At 43.8% G+C, this 21,446-nt stretch overlaps 1 protein-coding gene across 2 annotated transcripts in view; it reads left to right on the top strand.

Moving 5' to 3' along the window:
- The window catches only part of Tph2 (tryptophan hydroxylase 2), a 96,362-nt gene that overhangs the window by 18,052 nt on the left and 56,864 nt on the right, over positions 1-21,446 (top strand). For both annotated transcript variants that reach the window (XM_050135581.1, XM_050135580.1), the window contains exons 6-7: positions 14,539-14,735; positions 19,308-19,443. In XM_050135581.1, the coding sequence (XP_049991538.1) occupies positions 14,539-14,735; positions 19,308-19,443 (333 nt within the window). The remainder of the gene's footprint in view (positions 1-14,538; positions 14,736-19,307; positions 19,444-21,446) is intronic.

Genomic DNA, 21,446 nt, shown 5'->3' with positions numbered 1-21,446 from the left:
AATGTCTTTAAAAAATTATTATTATTATTGTTTTCTTTAGTTTGGCAGAGTCTCATGAAGCCCAGGTTTAGCCTTGAACTCACTATATTATATTTATATTCTGTGTACCTGTGCTATACATGTGTGATTATTGTATATGGCATAGGTGTGCTATAGTATGCGACTTCAAGGCATATTGTTCTCTGTTAGATATTATCATCACATGTTAAATTGCTAACGATTCCTTGATTCTATGTCATCAATTTTAAGGCTCATATAAATGAATGAATGACCTTTCCGAAGTGGTTGAATTAAGGAATCTCTCTCTCGCTCTCTTAGATTACTGGAGGTTGTTAGAAAGTATTTGCACATGGGAGCAGCTTTTAGCTTTTTTTTTTTTTTTTTTTTTAAATAAACCCACAATTTGTTTCTTTAGTCTGAAGAAGGCTGTCTTCTGTCTTAGGCTGTCAGTTGAAGCTAGGCTTAGGCTGGAGGGTTTGGCTTGGGACTGGACCATATTGTCCTCATTACTGACTGGCTAATGATGCACAGATTGTAGGTTGGTTTCTCAGCTCACATGTTCAGGGATCAACTCCCTTTTATTCAGTTTCCACCAAGAGCTGGGTGTTCTGTCAAGCAGGTCCCCTTGACATTCTGTCATTAGCCTCTCCAGCAACCTTCAAGGTAAATGTCGTCATTATCCTTTTTTTTTTTGAAGATGAGGGGACTCGAGTTCTGAGATACCAAGAAACTCGAGATGACGGATCCTATCACCTGACCAAGCCCGGTCAGTCATGTTTTAGTTCCTCAGAAATGGAGCGCTAAATTGAACAGGAGACCTTAAAGCAGGCACTTGCAACACTGGAGCGATTCCCTGGCTGTCTGGAATGACTTCAAAGAAGGATCAACCCTCTTGGGGAGCAAATTTGTAGAATTTAAAAGTCTGTCTTTGCCCAGAAGGTTACAGTTTTTGCTTTTCTTTCATTTTGTTTTGAAGTGTCTGTGGCACTTAGGCCTGACTTAGACCATGTTGAAAATAACAACAACAGAACCAAGAGATCTGGTATTTAAAAGAAATTGCTCATGTCTTTACAAAAGTCTCAGCCTAGCTGAAATGCGCAGTTCTCGTCAGAACTTAATTCCCTCGAACCTTTCTGTAGTCGGTATTCCAATCAGCCCTGTGTGACTTCAAGGCTACACTGCCTTTTGTAGGTGGCTGGAAGACATCCGTCTGGCTCTAGCCTACGAGTCAACTCTGTGTAGTGTTTACCCTCAGCTGTCTTAGATGCGAGAATCTCTCCTCCCATCCAACGTCTACGGTCCTGCAATAGAGAACGAATACAAACAAACACAGCTGGGCCGAGTCTTCAGAAACAATTGCCGGGGATTTGTTACTTGTTGCTCTTTTCTTGATTAGTTGTTATCCTATTTATTTCATTATTATTATTTTTTTTTGATTTATAAACTGGCACCCTCTGTGATTGGCTCTGAATCTTGGTACTTAGTAAAAAAGAGACTCTAAAATGAAACAGCCCCGAAGGGAGACTAGTGTATTTGAGACGTGCAATCGCCAACCCAGCGGGCACCATTTCAGTTTGGGTGAGCCCGTGCGTGTGGCACGCAGCTCAACTGGGGAGAGCGAGAGAAGGGTTTCTCTTTTTAACATGGCGCGTGTTGATGCTACTTTCCCATCCGCAGCAAAGCAGAGGGGAAATCTTTACCCCCTCTTCCTTACCCACCCCACCGACATGCTAAGGGATGTCAAAACGAAGCTCAACAATATGCAGGCAGTTGTGTTGGAACGGGTGCACGAATCCAGTAGGGCTGTGTCCTGGAAGCAACGGACCAGACTTCCAAGCTAGCGTTCCCTTTCCCTTCTCTGGTCTCTGAAATCCTCTCATTTACTACACAGTTCAGCAGGGGGCAGTCCGCGGTTTCTAAAGGAAAGATGATCAGAGGCAAAGGAAGGTTAGTTTATAGGCCTGGAGCAGCAGAGTCTGCTCAGGGACTGAGAACTGCATACCTGGGTTTCTCCTGGGGAGCTTTGTGTTTGGCACCGGAGACCTCCCGATGCCTTTCCTAAGAGGCATCTGTGATTACTGCAACCTGCAGGAAAATGGCTGGGGTGGCTTCGCCTCTCCACCTTTTCTAGAAATTTCAGTTGACCCTAGCATCTTTTGTTTCATGCGAGAGGAGGCATGATTTATGGATCCTTCTTCGTTTCGGAATGCAGCTTAAAGGGATGCCTTCCTAACTGGAGTCACGGGTGCCACTTGGCCTGGTTTTAGACCGGCGGATCTTAATTGGAAGGGAGGGTTAAGCCTTCTCAACAGGGACCAACTTGATTTAGGGGTTGCAAGTTTTCATCTTTAAATAAATAATGAGGCTTTCTTTGTCAGTTTTTCTGGCAGGCGGTCACCTTGATGAACAGTGGGCTGTCCTTTGATGTGAGGGAAAGTTTTAACTTTTCTTTCTTTCCTTTTTCTTTTTGAGAAGAGTCACCTTAGGAGCAAACATGCGCTTCCTCCCTGCCTGGGCTAATTTTATCCTTTTTCCATTATCCCTCATTGATTTGCTTTCTCAGGTTTTGAATGAAACCGAGATATATGTGGCTGTTTGGGTCCTTCTGCCTCCTGCATAAACACTAGTTGTTGATGCTTTAATTTCTCTGAAATGGAGCGGTAAATTGAAAAGTAGAACAAGCCCAAATATTTGTAGTTCTGGGGTCATTTCCCTGACGACAAGGCTCATTTCTGAGGGAGGGTCACATTAGCGGCTCAGGAATTCCTCTTTCACAGCATCTCAGTGTCCTTACCCACAAGGCCACTCCTCTCCTTTTTTTTTTTTTTTTTTTTTTTCCCTTTTTCTTTTCAAACTGCTTCGTGACTTCCATTTGACTCGGGTGGTACCTCATGCAGGCTGAGAGGAGCAGTGGAACTCAATGACCCGGGCTTTTAAACTCTCTAAGGTGCAGAGTAAAATAAGTCTGTTCTTTACGGAGGGACGTCTCAGCCTATTTCAAACGCACAGCTCCCGCAAGTATTTAAACGACGCGAGGCTCTATGGGAGAGTCATTTTCATGCCCAGTGTTTCCCACTGCCTGAAGTTTAGCTAAGTGACTACAAGAAAGGGAGCCCGGGAACTGCGAGGAAAGACAAAAGGGGAGATTGATTGGGAGAAAGGTTTTGCTTTTCTATTTTGGGGGGCTCGGTGGGTTTTGAGGTGTGTGTGAATGCCACGGTGAGGTGTTGTCTGATTATAGCATGGCTCTCACAACTGCGGGAAGCATTAACTCAGTGTGGCCCTGTGTCACTCACTGACAGGGACAGAGGGTGCGCCGGATCCTAACGTGTTTCACGGAGAAAGAGGCAGGGATATTTTTTACTTTAAAATGATTTCTGTGAACACGAAGGATTCAAATTACTTCCACAGTCCTATCCTAGAGTTGAAAAGATTTACACGGAATGGAGCTGCTTTTGTCAGCCCCAGACCTATTCCCAACCCTGCAGGGAAGTGATGGAATTTTATTCATTTTATACACCCAGAGGGAGAAGTCAGCTACACTGAGTACCTGTTAGGTACTAGGCAGTGCTTCCTGTGCATTTCAAACGGCGTCCTGTTCAGGCTGCAGTTTTGCAACTGTGGAAACAAAGTCACGCCCCAGTTCTGGGTTCCTACTGGATGCATGCATACCTTGCATGGACTTGTGTCGATTAAGAGGGGTCTTTGTGTTCAGTGCCTAACAGCAACACTGGGCAGCTCACAGCCGCCTGCAACTCCAGTTCCAGGGGGTCTGAGGCCCTCTTCTGTTCTTGCCAGGTATTGCATACATATGGTGCATATACATATACTCAGTGCCACACACCTATGTAACATAATAAATACTTAGAAAAGTGAGTCTTGGGGCTGGTGGTGTAGCTCAGTTAGTGGGGTGCTTGCCTACTGTGTACAAAGCCACTGGGTTTGAGCCACGTAAATTACACATAGCCGGAGGAGGAGGAGGAAGGAGGATTAGAAGTTAAAGTTCATCCTCGGTTATAGAGGGGTTTGATGCTGGCCTGGACTACATGAGACCCAAGAGGAGGAGGGAGAGGCATCGGGAGGGAAAAGGGAGGAGAGTACGTGAGAGAGAATGGGGTCTATAAAGCTGGATTTGCCAATTACGAGTCTTTGCTATGCTCCTTATGAGCTGTTTGGCTCAGTTTTTTTCAAGCATATATTGGGGATATGAATAGTTTTCTATAAAACAAGCATAGTTTATGTAATGAGCAGCCATATTATTGTTACTGTTTCAGTTAGATGGGCAGATCATGGATGGTTGCTATTATGAACGTGATTAAGACTGTGAGCTGTCAAATTAACCAGACTACCAATAAAAGGGCCAGGGCCACAAGTCGGCAACATTTATTTCTTTTTGCTAGCCAAGTTGCAAGACAAACCAGATTGAATTTGGAGTTGTGAGGAAATCTACCTGTGGGTACCTTCATTTTAGTCATCTGAGGTGGTTGCCTGCCGTTGGTGACTTGGGAATTTTGGTTCTTTCTGTGTCAGGATCTTTGAGCTTAAATTAACCTCTGTGTGCACGTTGAGCACGAGCATGTTGATGAGTGCTAAGGCCGCAGTTGTTGCTGTTAATATTCAATCGCATGGTAGATTTTTGTAGATGAAAATCGCTGCGCTGTGAAGAGGACTTTCTTCAGGGTAAGAACATGTCAGGAAACCCCATCCTATGGTGCATAGGAACAAAACAAAACAAAAAACAAAAAACTCGCCCAATTTCCAAGACTTAAATCTTCCCTCTCCCCAGGTTCCTTAGGTGCGGGGATTTTTATTTTCATTCCGTCTCTGGTAAAGGAAGCACCGATATTAACACCGTGAACTGAACAAAACTGATGATTCTGTTCGCAGTCATATAAGTGTTCCTTAGGGCCCAGAGCCCCGTTTACAAAAATTCATGTGCGCAAAACCCATTTGCAAAAGCAAATAAAATGTGTGATCTCAAATGCTCTTTACCTGGCAGGCCTAAGGGGGTAGTTGAGAATGTCTGTGCCTTTATGTTTGTCCTCCGGTGTGGCTTCGCAGCCATGCCCCCTCCCCATACAAGTACCAGATCACTTGGACCTGTAGGGACCCTGGCATAACTCACTGGAGGGGAGCTGCTGCAAACGCTTCAGTTTCCTTTCGTGAGGGATGTCATCACATTCTCATGCCCCGTGTCCTGGAAAATATTTTGGCACATTCCTTCTTTAGGTCACCTAGCCCGAGAGGCATCCCTCTGCAGTTAGCCAAGTTTTACATATGTTTTCTTCCTTGGAGAAAAGGATGCATACCAGTACCTGGGTGGCAGTGTCTAGACGGGATGGGAAACTGTTGAGAAAATGAGGAAGAAGAAAACATCGCACAGCAGGAAGAGAGCGACAGGAAAGCTCATCGGATCGCAGGATCTGTAGTTGCGTTCCCATAGCTCAGAATATGCGAGGCAAGGATGACATAAGACAAAGACTTGTGTGCCGACTTCCTGGAGCGCAAATGTCGTTTTTCTCAACACCTAAGATTACAGCCTGCTTTATGCTGATTGGTTGATTTACTCGCTCATCAAATATTGTTTATTGAACACCAGTATATTGCAGCTTTCCCTCTAAGTGTCAGATATAAAAATGAACAAATCACCAAACTAAGTGTTCAGCCTTACACACACACACACACACTCACACACGCACCACGCATGCACACAAGAAACACTAAATGGAATTATGTCCTATGTGTGTGTGTATGTTTATAAATACATATTGTTGACGTTGGAGCAGGAATAGGAAGGGGTAGAAATAAAGTGTATACAGTATTTGTGTATGAAATTATAAAATCAAAATATTAAATTAAAAATGAACAAAGCAAATAAAGATTCTTACATTGAAGCATATATTCTCATGAGTGACAGATTTAGATAGAATACTGATATATACTACTGTGATTGTCTTAAGATTATTGATTATGTATTGGTTGTGCACACCAGTTGCATTCATTGTGATTTTTTTTCAAACATGTCTACTGTGTGTCCTAATAAAAACCCATGGTCTCTTTTTCCAGGCTTCTTTCCTTCCAGGTTGACTTTTTTTTTATTTTAAATTTCCATATATGACAGAGAACACGTGATTTTTACTTCTCCATGTTTGGCTTATTTCACTTCATATTCTGTCCTCCATTTTTTCTTGCATTCCCGTACTCTATTTTATATGTGTGAATACTTCGTTTGCATATACGTATATGCATTTAGCATCCGTAGAGGTCAGAACAGGGTGTTGGATCTCCTTGGATTGGATTTATGGATAGTTGTGAGCTACCATGTGGGGCCCGGGAGTTGAACCTGGGTCCTCTGCAAGAGCATAAGTTCTTTTAATGGCTGAGCCATCTCTCCATCCTCCTGAATTCTTGAAGTATAATTTTACCAAACAAAAGAACCATGGGCATTTCTTCTACATCCTTGGAAATCAGTATGAAAAATAACATTTTTTGTTTTGCTAAACCTTAAGGGATTTCATCCAACTCACTTGGGGTGGTTTTTTCCTGCCAGCATTTTTTCCTAGTCTCACTTGCATAACCCATTATTGCACAACCATACTTTTCTACGTCGCCTGGGTACAGGTGATTTGATTTCACAGAACTTTATGATTGATCACTGACTGTCAGGAAGGACCTTCCTGTGCTGCTGAAATTCCTGGATACGGGCATCGCCTCAATTCTGAGAAGTATAATAAATGCTTAATAACAATTAAAAGTGGATGTAATTAGCGTCAAATTAAACATTATATTTGGTCAAAAGCAGGCTATTAAGATTGGGAAATGGTGGTTTTATTGTTGTGTGTTGTCGTGTGCTTTCTGGGCTAGGAAGGAAGGGTCTATATTAGAGATGGCTCCCGGAGGAGTACGCAGCAGACTGTGGAGAAAATGCCTCTCAAGGCGGGAGAACGAAGATGGAGACCACTAGCCTCGAAGTTCCTGTAAACTTTCTCCGCAGGCCCCGCCAAACCCTTGGAGGATGCCTAATTGCTAATGAGCTGCAGAGCTGATGAATTTTCCATTTCATCTCCTCTCATTTCCCTTCCTTGACCCCACGTAGAAGTGTCAATCAACAGAGACACGCTAAGCTGGGGAGAGAGAAAAAGATGAGGAAAAGTTAAGAGGCAGAGTCTATTCCAGGGAGATAAACAGCTCTGGACTATGTGAGATGCCTTCTGCTCTGAGGAGTGTGTCCTGGGATGAAATAGAAAAATGAATTCTTTGCTGTGTACCTTTATTTTTTTTTTTTTAAATCAGATTCACCCATCTCCTTAAGTAATTCTCTGTTTCCCTTCTGCCCTGTTTGGTCCTTGCTCCTGAGAAAACCCAACCATTTCAAGGAACGTGATATGGGCTGTTTTTCATCCAGTCTTGCCATCTCAATGTAAATATCATCAATTGCAGCCTGCTGTGTCTTCCACCATTGAATAACTGAGCTGCTTCTCCACACTGGGGCTCCTCTAAGATAACACAGGCAGAGAAACAACATCTTGTGTTGGAAATTCTAGCAGGAGATGGCCTGGAAATATGCCGCACGCAAACAGTTTTTCCAGTTATCCAAATTTAAAAAAAAGCGTAAGAAAAATACATTGCTTTTTGTAACGCTGGAGAAGATCAAGCGAACAGTTAAGAGAAATGAAAACCTTGTTGCTTATTGATCTGGCTGTAGAAAGAATTCCCTTCAGTTCTAGTCTCTGTGGGGCGTGGTTCCTTAGATGCCTGTGTCAAAATGTCTTTGGTCAACACCTTTGCTCTAACAAGCTCAGAACTTACACAGCTTCTGTCTGCACTTGCCCACACCTAGGTTTGTCTGTGCCCCTTTGAATCTCCTTTCTGCAGACAGGTATGACTTTCAGGATCATTTCCTGGTTTCCTGGAAGAATGGACTTTCTTTTTTTTTTCCTTCATCCTTCCCTCCCAGTCTTTTCTATGATAGGGACTGAGACCAGGGCCTTGTGCATACTAGGCAAGTCCTCATCCCCAGACACCCATTTTTCATTTGCATATGTATATATGAGTGCACATGTAAACACGTGTGTGTGCGTGTGGGATTTATAGCAACACAAAATACTTTTTTTTCTTACTCATTGCTTTCAACTGTATGTGTGAATGTGTATGAGTGTTTTGTGTATGCATGCGTGTTTGGGTGTGTGCATGTGTGAATGAGTGTGTGTGTATGAGGTATTTCGTGTATGCGTGTATGTGTTTGTGTGGGTGTGTGCTTGTGTGAACATGTCTGTGTTTTCTGTGTGTGTGTGCATGTGTGAACATGTGTGTTTGGACGTTTTGAGTGTGTGTGTGCTTGTGCAGGTGTGTTTCATAGGTTACTTGTGTGTGTATGTGTGCGAATGCGGAATGCACGCATGTGAAGGGCAGAGATTGATGTCAGATGTCTTCGTTTCTATTTGCTTTAGTTTTCTGAGGCTCGTTCTCTCACTGGCCCTCTCATTGTCTGGACTGGCTGGCCAGTGAACTCCAGGGACATGCTTGTCTCTGTCCCCGCTTCCCTCAGAACTGAGGCTGCAGATACTTTCCACTGTGCCTGGTTTTTACCTGGGTTCTTGAGATTTCGGCTCAGGTCCTCAAGGATGCACAGCAGCCGCTTGATTGACTAAGCATCTCTTTAGCGCACCTAGGGGTTTAAACACACACGAAGAAAGATCCCTTTCCCGGCTTTCGGTATTCCCAGAGAGAGGCTGTCACCTGAGTAATCTGTCAGGGTTTATCTTTTCTCCACTGTCAAACCTAAGTCTCCGCAATGGCCATCAGCTCTTTTCTTGTCCTGTCCCCTCAAAGTTGAAAAATCCATAGTTTGTCATTCTGTGACAAGAGTGTAGAATCTGCAGTGACTAACAACTACCCAAAGTCACGTCAACTGTTCTGCAGGCGGAAGACCCTGCTGGATGCTTTCACTGAATAATAACTTCGGTGGTTGTTGTTGAGAATTCCACAATCCCAGCTAATTTTATAAAAGTGGAGGAAACTCCCTGGATAGCCAGTGAAATATTTATGTGTGATTAGCCTGTTGAGGAGGATCGTATTGTTGGGATTTATAGCAACACAAAATACTTTTGTTTTCTTACTCATTGCTTTCAACTGTATTGTGTTGATTCCCACTTACCTGCAGGGAAGCGAGTTCCTTAGCAACATCTAATTTCCTGTCATTTCCAATTATTAGGGAAGTCTCATTTGGGTATTTAAGACCAGATCCCGTTCCTTTAGAAAAGATTAATCTCAAACTTGATTCAAAGAGCATCCTCTCTCCCCCACAGTTATTTGGATTAAATATGTGTGCGGTTTTTTTTTTTTATTGGTTTGGAGGCGTCTTTGAGCCTGAAGTAACCTCTTTTCCTTCTGACTCTAGATTCTGTGGAGGAATTATTGTCTGTCAGGTAGGACAGAGGAAGAGAACATATATATTTTTTTTTCATAAAGTTGTTAGAATGTCCAGGGTGGGTCCTAGGCCATGTTCACCCTGGTTCAGGCAACTTCTCTCTGACAAGGCGTTCTCTGTAAAGTCCTGGTCTCTGCACTGTGTTGTACGTTGTTTTCTGAAGGTACTGTCCCCCTCGTCATTGCTTTGTATGCAGAAACATGATCTGCTTGCTCCCTGGGCCTTTTCAGCCTTCATGTTCCTGATCCTTCTTCGGGATCGGGCACACTGTTGCTTGGAACCCTGCGGTGCCTCTTCACAAGAGGTGAAAGCACCCAGCAGGGTCTTCTGCCTGCAGAGAAGGGAAGAGCGCTGGATAGGGCAGGCTCTCTATGTTTCCTCCCACACACAGCACACTGGGTCGCCCAGAAATCTCTGCATTTTGCTGAGCATTAGGCTATAAATTCGTTTTAATTTTACATCTCAGAGGGTACATATCAAGAGGGCACCATACCTCCAGGCTTCCAAATGATGCCCCCGGGACAATTCTCTTCAGGTGACAGTACCGCGGTGGGTGTGGGCTTACTGCTGTAAGGAGTTTCACCTGGGAAAGTGAACTCAACAGGAGTGAGTACAGTCTCTCGAAATGGTCACGTGAAGGGGCTCTAACATTCTGACAGAAGGAAGAGGAAAGAACCTGATTTCTCCATTAAAGAAATCAAACATCGACCACAATCCTAACCAGCACTAACACCCCATAGCCCTGACAGGTGACATCTGTGATCTGAGAAAAAGGATGGCATGGGGGAGAGTTGGTTGGTGGAGAGGACCTGTAAGGCAGGACTGACCTCAAGTGCTGGGTGTTCTCTCTAGAACGTGGAATGCTGAAGTCACTTTATTGCTAGTCTATAGCAGAGTTCAGGATGCTGAGATAGGAGCCTGTTATGTCCTCATTTTAACATGTACCCACTGAGAACAATAATGATATATATGTGTGTATACACACACACACGCACACATATACATATATCATATGTAATATTCCAGACCTCCAAAAGTCAGGGCACCTCCCTGGGCACTCTTCTTAGGTGGAATTATTAAACAAATCCAAACCAACCCGAACCGCTAGCTGCCTGCTAACCCACAGCAAATGCAAAGAAATGCAATACACTTGGCTTTTTCTCATGACTGTTTCTATTTTTCTGATTGTCAGGTTTGAGCTGTTGAAACACGGGGCAGCAGAGATAGGCCAGAGACTGAGAGCACTGTCGGCTCTTCTGGAGAACCTAGGTTTGAGTTCCAGTACCCGCTTGATAGCTCACAACCTCCTGTAAATTCAGCTCCAGGGTATCTGCTGCCCTTCTCTGGCCTCTTCAGTGCAAGAGGTGCATAGACATACATTTAGGCAAAACATCCATATTAACGTGCTATTAAACAATGCTATTAAATAATGATAAATAATAAATTTAACATGCTATTAAAGTAATGATATAATTTAAAAAATCTGGATGGCTTTATATTCCTGGTGCCCCAACTGCGTCTTTATTCTGTTGAGGAACCCGGTCCAACCTCTAGTCTCATCAAAGAAACTTAAAAAAAAAATAGTGAAAATGCCTTTTGTGATCTACAAGAACACAAATGCTAGTATTGCAGGAATGAGTATAGGTAATATTTTCACATACACACACGCACACATACACACACACACACACGCATGCATGCACACCTGCACCTGAACCCCTTAGTTTGGTATGTGACGTGAGCCAAGGTCAGGAGTGCCTTTTTGATCTCACTAGTATAAGCAAATCAGGGAAGACCACTGTTTTATGCCACAAAATAACCTGGCTCTGAGGTTTGAGGCAATCTCTTGGAGTTTCACTTTCTTTGTGTATGAAATATGGATAATAATAATATCTATTTATGGAGCTGTGAGAATCAAATGGGTTAATTTACGGACAAGCACTTACCCTTGGTCATCTCACCAATAGTTGATATTAGTATATATTTGTTGAAACTACATAGAAAATAGGAGCTTCTTACGTTTCCTGTGCTTTGGATATTTTTCAATTGACACGAAATGGAATAACCTAGCCTTTTCTTTTTGATGAAGTTTTAAACTATTTAAAGAATTGTCCAGAGCAGGGGTCCAAGTGGCGTGAGAAGTCACTGCTCCAGGAGAGCCATGCCTCACCTGGACTCTGGGTACCAGCAGGATTTTGGCCATCATTTCAGCGAGCAGGTGAATGAACTCCCGTGGCGGGGATGAGAATATCCGCAGCCGTCCATATTCCCAAGACTGCGCCGTGGGAAATTCATCAGGCGAGAGACCTGTGCAATTCTCTCTTCCTGCCCTAATTCGTACTTACCCTTCTTTTAGGCTTTGTTGGCTCCATCCAGCGTGCCTTTGAACTTCTGGGTGTCTGCGGATTGATACCAAAAGGAGAGGTTGACCTAATGATTCTTCTCAGATGGCTTTTCAGCGTTTCATTTATTGTTTTGGCCCCATTGCTTTTCCCCCTTCAGGTCATGCGCAGCTCCTAGTAGGTTTATTGGCCTTCCCTGCTGAGATTGATTTAGATGGATTTCTGGATCCAGAGGCAGCCCACTTATACATTTATTTCTTGCATCTTTTCTCATTTTTCTCATATCAAGCTTTTGTTCTAAATTCACCAAGGGTGTTAGGACTCAGCACTCTTGCTCTCCCCAGCAAATATTTGCCAGGTTGTAATTTAATTTGTTATCAATGGCCAAATTTAAACAGGGACAATCTTATTTTAATTTGGCCTGCATAAGCCCTCCTCTTGGTACTTAGCGGAAGCAAATGTTAATTTCTAGTTCTTTCTCTGCTATGCGTTATTCCTCCATTTCTCATGCATTTTAATTAAAAATACAAACAATTTGGAGGCAGCAGGAACTACATTTGGACTTCGGTGTTAAACAGAATGTATTTTGACAGAAGCATAAAGATATGTAGAGGGCTGGGTTTGGGAGCCAGTGAGGAGATCTTTTTGAGAGCCTGTTCTTCTTGTCTTGTTCGTCTTTGTTACGACCTCTGGGATTCTTCAGAATGATCCAGTTCTTTGATAGTGCCCTGTTGCTGCAGTGACCTGAGTGGCAAGGATTGTTCTGTCTGAGGGTGGGCACCTGGAGTGACCACCTGCTGTAGTAGATTGCATTTGAACTGCCAGGTGTGTGTGTGTGTGTGTGTGTGTGTGTGTGTTTACTATTTATAGGAACAGAATTTCTGTTTAAGAGACAGGGTAGCTATTGGGACAAGCTGCTAAAAGCACATTATAATAGATTTCTCAAACTTAATTCAAAATACATAGCATTGTAACTCAGGCTAACCTAAAAGTTGCTATGTGCCCAGGCTATCCTTGAACTTTCCCTGCCTCAACTTCCCAAGTACTGGGATTACAGATGTGCCTGGATTTGGAATAGACATCATAGTCAGATGCTAAATTCAGATTTAAGTTCCTTACTTAATAGCTTGCAAAGGTACCCACCCAGCAATGGTCCCATTATCTCACAGGTCTCAGTTGAGACTGGGAGCTGTGTTCTTGGCTCATAGCCACTATCTACTGTTAAATCAGCACTTCTTGTTACCATTTTATCAGGGAACTCTGAGGACTCTGTAGTCTTCACTTGCTAGCGCAAGCTTGCCTCCTCCAGGGAGCCTTCCATGACTGCCCTGATTCAAGATGATCTGTTATTAGTCAAATCCAGCCACCCTCACACTAATGCTTATGGGTCCACAAAGAGGTGTTTATTAGGACATAGGTAGCTTTTCTTTATCCATTTTCTCTATGGCTGTTTTGAGGGTACTGTAGCAGAATTGTGGCAGAGATCACGTGATCCCAAAGCCCACAGTATTTGCTTTCTGGCCCCTTTTCTGGTGAAGTTTATTAACACTCGTCTAGAACTAAGAGGGCTTCACATGTCTGCCTTTCAGTATGACCTCCAATAAATGTTTCTTATTTGTCAGTTTACAAAAACTCTTCTAAATTCAGCACAGACTTTTAGTGTTTGCCAGACATTTTGGGCACCGAACAAATAATCACAAAATTACACTTGGAAATTGGGGTGAGTCTGGGCAAGGAACAAAGAAAACTCAGGAAGCAATTTTATTTTCAACTGAATAATCCATTTATTATTGTTGTCTTGTAGCTGCAGAAAAGCCCCTCCTAGGAGTCTTGCACCTAAACCACCCCCTTCCAACACAAGACTATTACTTGTTACCCATCTCAGCTTAAGAGCATAGATCTTGGAACCGGGGAGATGGTTCAGTGGGTGAGAGCACCTGCTAGACAAACACGAAGACCTGGGTTTGGATCTCCAGCACCAGGGGAAAGTTGGGTGGGACTGTATGCCTTTAGCCTCAGTACTTGGTGTGTTGCAGGGAGAGAGGAAGATTTGTGGGGATGGGTGATCAGCCAGGCAAGCTGAAATACTGAGTTCCAGGTTAGTGAGAGATCCTGCCTCAAGGGAAGAAGGTGGAGCACGGTAGAGCAGAGGATACTTAGGTCCTCTTCTGATCTCAGCCTGCATGTGCACACCGCTCCACAGTGCACAGAGCTCCACACGTGCACACCACTCTACAGTGCACAGCACTCCACAGTGCACAGCGCTCCACAGTGCACACCGCTCCGCATGTGCACACCACTCCACATGTGCATGCACATCCACACACCCCCTACCATCCAAAGACAGACACACATAACAAAGACCACGAGTCTTATCGAGTTTCTAGGAGGATACTGAAGATGTAACAATGGAAAAACTCTTTTTTCAAGACAGGGTTTCTCTGTGTAGCTTTGGAGCCTGTCCTGGAACTCGCTCTGTAAACCAGGCTGAGCTCAAACTCACAGAGATCTGACTGCTTCTGCCTCCCAAGTGCTGGGATTAAAGGTGTGCACCACCATCGCCCAGCCTACAATAAAAAACTCTTACAAGGATCCAGATAGGAATGTGGAATTGAAGATTGGCATTTATTTTAGCACTTAATGGAATCCCTTTGGGCACTTAGTTTTTTGTGTGTGTGTTTCTGAAACGTGTCTTGCATTGTCAGACTTTTTGACCTAGTGGCATAAAGCTAGATTCACTGACTGTCACTCTTCCTGCCTGCCTAGTGGCCAGCCCATTCCTAGGGTCGAGTATACAGAAGAAGAAACTAAAACTTGGGGTGTTGTGTTCCGGGAGCTCTCGAAACTCTACCCCACCCATGCTTGCCGAGAGTACCTGAAGAACTTCCCCCTGCTGACCAAGTACTGTGGCTATCGTGAAGACAATGTGCCTCAACTGGAGGATGTCTCTATGTTCCTGAAAGGTAAGACTCTGCAGGCTGTCCTTCCCGATTCCCATCCCCATTCGCTTTTCAAGGGCATGACGGTACACCATGAGCCCCTTTTCTAAAAGGAGAAAATAGAGGCTTAGAAAGAGGAGCACCGAATCAGCCAGCAATGGCCTCTTGACTGGAGAAATGGATTTGGCTATTTATACAGCTATGGGCTTGTTCAGGTCTTTCTCTGAGGCTTGCTGTTATAAATGGTAACCTGGAAAGGAGACCTGCCAAAAACACCAGCTTTGAGCATCTTCTAAACACAAATTATTACTTATACTTATTACCGGAGATCATACGTCTATGATCAAGGAGTTGAAGGTGTGGCATTCCTTTCGGGGGGCTTCTGTTCCCTTGCCTTTTTCAGTTGTTGGAGTCTTCCTGCACCGCCTGGCCCATGGCTACTGCTTTTCATCACTCCGGCCTTAGACTTCCATTGTCTCCATGTCATTTCTAAGTCTTCTGCTCCTTTGCCCCAGACAGGCTTGCTCTGTGCTGTAGCTCTGACTGCCTGGAACTCGCTTCATAGACCAGGCTGGCCTCGAACTCACAGAGATCCTCCTGCCTCTCTCCCGAGTGCTGGGATCAAAGGTGTGTGCCTCTACTGCCTGGTCCCTGCTTCCTTCTTGTAAAGACCTTTATGATTTTAAATCCTCCATTTGGATAATATCCTCATCTCGGAAGCATTATTAGATCACCTCTCTAAAGGTGACTGGTCCAAGTTAGGCATTTGCAGACTCAAGGCGATTGGGCCGTGCGCATTTTGGAGGTCTGCTACTTAGCTTTTCACTCTCTTGCGGCTCCCTGGAATCCTCCAGGCTGCCACTTGCTGCTTTGGGACATTTCCTTCATTCCACTTCTTCTACCCACATTAAGGGTACCCTTCTACCCACTATTTGGCCATCTCCATTCTTAAGCTCCCCTCCCCCCTTTACTACCCTGTCCATTGCTTTCACACAAACATTACTTTCCCCCTCACAGATTGGCTTAGAAGCTCGCAGAGGCTCCTTTTACTTGGAGACAAAGGAGGAGCTAATGGGGGTGGGTAGAGGAGAGGGGGAGGGAGGGAGCAAGAGGAGAGGAAGGAGGGGAAACTGTGGCCGGTATGTAAAATAAATAAATAGATAAAAACAACTGGAATTGACAATTGTTAAGGGTAGGGCTAGATTGATCGACATTTTGAGTTTTGTGGCCTAAGATGAAAAAAAAAAAAGCCAAGGGATTTATGTGGGCACTTGTGTAGTCATTTTGATGTGAACATTGAAAAGTACAAAGCTATTCTCTGATCATTATCAGGATCTCAGCCTAGACTCCCCCTTCGCTCTGGTGAATGTGATAACCATCAACAGAACCCCTATAATGAGACACAGAGAGACTAGTGTAGAAAACAGAACTTATTACATAGTAAAGCCAAGTACACCCTCAAGGGGTGAGAGTAGGTAATGGCCAAAGGGACCTTTGCTTCAATCTATGCTTTAGGTAGGTTTTATACTATTTCCAAATTCCTTAGAACAAGCAACTTTTCCTGTGGGACTTTGTCCTGTCTAGGTGATGGACAGGCCTGTTTGGATAGACTCTTATAGGAGGGGACATTGGTGTGTGTCTTCGTTCTGTAAAGAATACCGCCTGCTCCAGAGGGACCTGACTCGGTTGTGACCTCCCGCAGCCGGGTTAGGCAGTTGTCTATTAAGGGCCTTCGCAGGTGTTTAGGATCTTTATATCTCCTCCCAGGAACAGTGACATGATTCAAATCTCATTTCTGTGATGTAAAACTAGACTCCCGCTGCCCGAGTTCTTGGCTTATAGAAGGAGCCTGATCCTCAGATCCCCCAAGCTTACTGATATCTCCCTGTCTGCTGAACACCAGGACAGACAGACAGACATAGACCAGGGCTGAATTTGGAGGAGCCTGAATTGCTCAGCCTCAATGTAAAGCCCCGACCCAGCTCTCCAAGCGCGTCCTGTTGCATCGTCCTACGCATATGATCTGTTCTGGCTGCGGGGTGTGTTCAAATGCCATCCTTTAATTCTTCAAGGTGCAGACAATGTCCTGTCTCCTCTGTGATCCCTGGTGGTAATAGCGATTAGGACTCCCTGTCCCCTGCTTTTGTCCTATGTCATAAGTGGATCAGAATGCATGATAGTTAGATTTATAGCTGTGCCTCTGAGAGCCATCGCTAGCCCTGACCGTGGAGGATAAGTCTGGACGTGTGAACGTTGTCCACTACACTGCATTTGTGACTTAGGAGAGACAGAAAGCCACTGATCAGCCTCATTTAACTAGCACCTAGTTCCATAGTGAGTTTTGCTGTGGTTGTAGCTAGACCATTCTGGCAACCTGGCAGCTCACAGGGAGGCCTGCAACCTGTATGTTTATAATGGGATTCATTTCTCATACATAGGGTTTATATTTTGCTCTCTTGTTTCTCAGCCTTAGTCATTAGAATAATATCCCACAGCTTTTGCCATCTCCTTCTCCCAAGTTGCTATTTTCACTCAAGTCGGCGTAGAGTTCCGTTTGAATCACTCACTGGCGCACAGCAGACACAAGGCAAGTTCATGTGCGTGGGTTCGAGTTTCTTTTAATTGACTCATTTAGAAAAATGCCTCATTTAAATGAAGCAGAAACTTCTAAGCCAGTAGTATATACAGAGTCAATGTTCTCAATGACAAAATTTTACATTTTTCTAATTTTCATGAAATAAAATATAAAACTATTAAAATAAAAAGGTACTAACTTATGCCCCACCTATGAGATATATTGTCATAACTGATATAATATAGGAAAGGAAGAAAACACACTTATCCTTTTGATACTCAGGAGAACAATCTAAGTTGGAAATTCTTGGCATAAACATAATGCTGCTAGAATTATGGCTCCAGGGAGGCCTGAGAATGGTGTTATTTATATGCTGGTACCAGAAATCCCCAAATGGGTTTGTTTTACAAACTTTGTTGGCTTTGCCTTTTATTGCTGTTTCCAACCATCCTGAGGTACTCTCTAATAAGTTGTTTTCAGAATGAGGGCCTGTGCAGCGCTCGCATCCTGGGAAAGTCCTCCTGGATACGACGCTAAGAGAGATAAGCCAAAAGCCAGGAAGACAAAGAACAGATGGGCCCCTTGTCCACGGAGTCTAAAACCATCTAAAACAGAACCAGACAATAGAGCAGTAGTTACTGAGGTGAGAGAGTAAGAGAAATGGGAGACGTTAGTCAAAGGCTACAAAGTTGCCCTTATGCACAGTGAGTAAGTCTAGAGACCTAACTTGCACAATGACTCTGGCTGGGCACACTATGTTACCTAATGGCATTTTTCTTGAGAGTAGATTTTCATGGTGCTTTTAACCTTACACGTGGATCTATGTAGAATAGGTATATTAGGCTGACTTTGCAATCATTTGACTGTATAGTTATCAAAATGTGTTTGACATTTTAAATATATATGTTTTTACTAGAAACAACCATACTCCTAAAAGAGAACAATCAATATAAAATAACCGTTTTCAAACACACTATTTCAGTAAAACACCTTATCTCTTTTTTCATCAAATTGAGATCAATGATGAGCCGTAGGTTTCTTCTGCGAATGGTAACTTCAGATTTTAATCGTATTCTTATTTTCGTTCTCACTCTCATAAAGCGATTTAGTGCTTGGTGCTTCGGGGAAACCTCAAATCACGGTGATGCTCTGTGCCATAGGACAAAGAGCAGCATAGCACGGTGTTCGGAGGGACTTGCACAAAAAAGCTACAGAAAAAGTAGTTCCACGATGCTGACTGAGGGAGAGCCTCCGCTGCGTGTTGCTCAACACTGGCACGCAGAACGGATACCCAGGGGAAGAAACTGAGAGTGTGTAGTAGGCACCATGCTAGGTTATAATCTCCTCCTACATCTTTGAGTTTTCTTATCCACATTTGGCTTCTGAATTTAGGTCCCTAAAAATACTTTTAACCTTCTTTTTTAATGAACATCTTGTTCCCCTGGAAACTATCACTCGTGAGCAAAAGCATATTTTAGTCACCAGAGTCCACAAGCATGATGTCTGTTAATAGGATGCGTCATCCCTTCTTCAGGAGTTTTAAAACCTGGATGATTTTGCAAATAACAGAGACCCTAAGACTTCATCATGTAAGAATGAATTATTTAATGAATAATTATTTAATGAATGCATTATCACATATGAATGTATTATTTAATGACTATCATTGCCAAAGACTTTTTCCAAAGGGTGAAAGCATGTACAACAAGTATCCAAAATAGTAAATGTACTTTTGTTTTTTTTTTTAACTATTTATTTATTTATTGTGTATGCAATATTCTGTCTGTGTGCATGTCTGCAGGCCAGAAGAGGGCACCAGACCTCTTTAAAGATGCTCATGAGTCACCATGTGGTTGCCGGGAATTGAACTCAGGACCTTTGGATGAGCAGGCAATACTCTTAACCACTGAGCCATCTCTCCAGCCTGAACTTTTAGTTCTTAAAAGACTATTAAGAAAAAATATATGGGCCCTCAGGTCCCAAGGTCTGAGTTTAGTTGATTCTTCCTCTTGTCTTTTTAGAGCGGTCTGGCTTCACAGTGAGACCGGTGGCTGGCTACCTGAGCCCGAGAGACTTCCTGGCTGGCCTGGCCTATAGAGTATTCCATTGTACTCAGTATGTGCGGCATGGCTCTGACCCCCTCTATACCCCAGAACCGTGAGTACTGTATTCAGAGTGAAACTGCATGAAGGTCACTGCTGTGTAAGCTTGCTTGACTTGATTTTCCATTTTCAGCACTGAGAACCACAGCACTTGTCTGGAGAAAGGAGAACAGTCTGGAAGATCAGCATCTTCAGCTGCTACCTTGGGCCACTGATATTCTAGCTGAGGTCATCTCTCTTACTTTACTGCAATAGTGAATGTTCTGCTCGAGCCAATCTCTGTTTCTTTTCCTTCTTAGCTTTCTCCTCCTCCTCTTCTGGTTTTCAAGATATGGTTTCTCTGTGTAGCCCTGGCTGTCCTGGAACTCACTCTGTAGACCAGGCTGGTCTCGAACTCAGAGATCCACCTGCCTCTGCCTCCTGAGTGCTGGGATTAAAGGTGTGCGCTATCACCGCCCGGCATTCTTAGCTTCTTGAATGTTCTTCCATTCTTCTCATCATACCTAGATAGCAACAAAGCATTTGATTCTTTTTTGCCTGTTAGTTTTCCTCAAAAGACTTGTCTGTGGCCCTTACGTCCATTCCTTCCTTGCCAATGGGAAGTTAAGAGCAGACAGAGAAGCCATAAGATTGGGTCATCTAATGAGGTTGTGGGTGAGCAGTAGGGTGGTGGGGTGCTGGTGAACAGTGAACCCCTAACTGTTGAACAGTTAGCTTTTCCATAAATGGGATTATACAGTCTACAAGTGCCAGATAGCCTATATTCTACTTACCATACTTCAAAAAGTAATACTTATTAGGAAATGCCTATGTGCTTGGGTCATTTGGGAAAGAGACAACCCCTTGTTGCCCTGGGCTGACAGGATGGAGAGCAAGGGTTAGTATATAAGTAGACCAGTAATATGACATTAGGTGTTAGTCGCACCAGTGACTGCTGGTAGGTCCTGTGAAGGCAGATGGAGCAGGGGGAAGAGATGGAGAACCAATTGCTTTACCTATTGCTGTGGGTCCCCCAGGGGCCCATTGGCAGAGGACATTGGAGCAGAGATCTGAGTGCAAATATTCCAAGTCAGAAGAGCAAGGAAGGGAAAGACCCTGAGGCTGGGCCCTGCCATGGTTATCTGCCTCCCTGGGCTTCATTCAGATGAATGCCTCACCCCAATTTTAGGCTAATTTCTTGCTCACTGTTCTTCAAGGCACTCAAGTTATCACTTTGCTTATGATGCTGTTTTCCTTGAATAAGCACATGATTAATGGGCTGCCAAGGTCTTCACAGGGGAGCAGAGAGCCCTCGAGGTCCAAGCAGTTAAGTGGCTGATAACTGCGGAGGTGGGCAGGGATTAGAGCTGAGATTCTGGAGCCCCCCTCCCCCTCCTAGGCTGGCACGAACCACTGGCCAGGTGGGTCCCTGTAGGGTCACTATGTTGTTTTTTTAAGCTCCATTCAGCTTCTCTGAAAGCATTTCAGGGTAAACAAAGGTTACTTATAGGACTCCAGACATTTGGAAAAGCAATGCCTCTTAGAGTGGAGTACTCAAAGGAGCATTGTCAGAGTTAGAAAGGCAATCTCTAAATCTAGCCCAGAGGGTTTACAAATGGCCCTGTTTACAAATAGCAGGCACTTTGTTAGCTCTTTTTGAGTAACTGGCCCTCCTGAGACCCTTGATAGCGTGCCAATAGGTATGCAGAAAGAGAGGGCCAAGAAATGAGATTTTAGCCACAGAAGTCTATAAAATTTTGGGATAATGTGTTACATTTTTACCCAAGTACTTGCAGCCAATTCATTCAGCAATATTTATGTGCAGTGTTAGCAGGGAGGTACAGCCGATTTAGAGATGAATAAAATATAGTTTGCTTTTCTTTTTTTTTCTTCTTTAAAGCAGTTGACATCTGGCAGGGGAGGTAGAATCACAAATAATCAGAAAAGAGTTTGTTTATGGGTATTGCATTAGAGAGTCCCAGAGGACAGAACCATCCAGAGAGAATAGAACAAAAATAGAAGTTGGGAATGGTGAGCAGAGAGCTCCAAGTAAAGGGACAAGCAAACCCAAGGGACAAA

The sequence above is a fragment of the Alexandromys fortis genome, unplaced genomic scaffold (genome assembly GCF_014885135.2).
Source record: "Alexandromys fortis isolate MF-2015 unplaced genomic scaffold, M_Fortis_MF-2015_v1.1 scaffold_24, whole genome shotgun sequence".
Lineage (NCBI taxonomy): Eukaryota > Metazoa > Chordata > Mammalia > Rodentia > Cricetidae > Alexandromys > Alexandromys fortis.
This window is presented reverse-complemented; position numbering and strand designations above follow the sequence as displayed.